The following is a 974-nucleotide window of genomic DNA, read 5'->3' as shown; positions in this document are numbered from 1 at the left end:
GGCAGAGGTGCCAGGTGGCAGGTGCGGGGCCCGAGCTGCCCGCGTGCCCAGCCCGCCTGCATCGCCCTCGCCCGGCTGCCTGCGCCCGCCTGGAGCGCCCACCTGGAGCGCCGCTCACAGCCTTTGCACCCCGTGCCCCCGCCCCGCTGCTCCCCGCCCCTCTGCAGGAGATTCTGGAGAAGCTGGTGGAGCTGATGATGGACCCCTTTGGCAACTACCTCATCCAGAAGCTGCTGGACCGGTGCTCCGAGGAGCAGCGGCTGCAGGTGGGGGGCGGGGCGGGGTGGGCCGCCTGGCGTGGCGCCCCGGGGGGGGCCGCGCCTCGGGGCAGGCACAGACCGGAGAAGAGAAGGAAGGGATGCAGCATGCTGTGCTGGTCTGACCAAGAGGCTGGGCCCTGAGCCCCGTGTGCGCCTGGCTCCGCCCGCCCCGCCCCGCCCCGCCGCCTGCAGGTGCTGCGTGCCGTGGCCGACAACGGCGAGCTGGTGAATGTGGCGCTCAACACGCACGGCACGCGCGCGGTGCAGAAGCTCATCGAGACGCTGACCTCCCGAGAGCAGGTGGGCGGCGCCCCGTGGCGAGGAGGCAGGGCATGCCGTGTGTGCGTGCTGCTGCGCCGCGCGTGCATGTGGGTGGCCGTGCCCCCCTAAGCCATCCTAAAGCCCCCCACACACACCACTCCCTCCCTGTCGGCCAACCGCGCATACCCCCACTCGCCGCCGCCCACCACCACCTGCCCCTGCCCCCCTCCCTGCCCCCCTCCCTGCCCCCCCGCAGGTCCAGCTGGTGATTGATGCGCTCAAGCCGGGCGTGGTGAGCCTGATCCGCGACCTCAACGGAAACCACGTGGTGCAGCGCTGCCTGCAGGTAGGCGCGGCTCCTGTGTGCATGTGTATGTGTGTGTGTGTGTGTCTGTGTGTGTGTCTGTGTGGCTCTCCCTGCCCTCCCCTCACCTGCCTTCCTTAAAAAGTCCC

At 71.0% G+C, this 974-nt stretch overlaps 1 protein-coding gene across 1 annotated transcript in view; it reads left to right on the top strand.

The window, feature by feature from the left end:
• Positions 1-974, top strand: part of CHLNCDRAFT_136239 (hypothetical protein) — a gene marked incomplete at both ends in the record, with an annotated part of 5,782 nt that overhangs the window by 2,104 nt on the left and 2,704 nt on the right. Inside the window, 3 exons of the mRNA XM_005846141.1 lie at positions 168-266; positions 453-560; positions 778-884. Coding sequence (XP_005846203.1) covers positions 168-266; positions 453-560; positions 778-884 — 314 coding nt within the window. The remainder of the gene's footprint in view (positions 1-167; positions 267-452; positions 561-777; positions 885-974) is intronic.

The sequence above is a fragment of the Chlorella variabilis genome, assembly GCF_000147415.1.
Source record: "Chlorella variabilis unplaced genomic scaffold CHLNCscaffold_15, whole genome shotgun sequence".
Lineage (NCBI taxonomy): Eukaryota > Viridiplantae > Chlorophyta > Trebouxiophyceae > Chlorellales > Chlorellaceae > Chlorella > Chlorella variabilis.
This window is presented reverse-complemented; position numbering and strand designations above follow the sequence as displayed.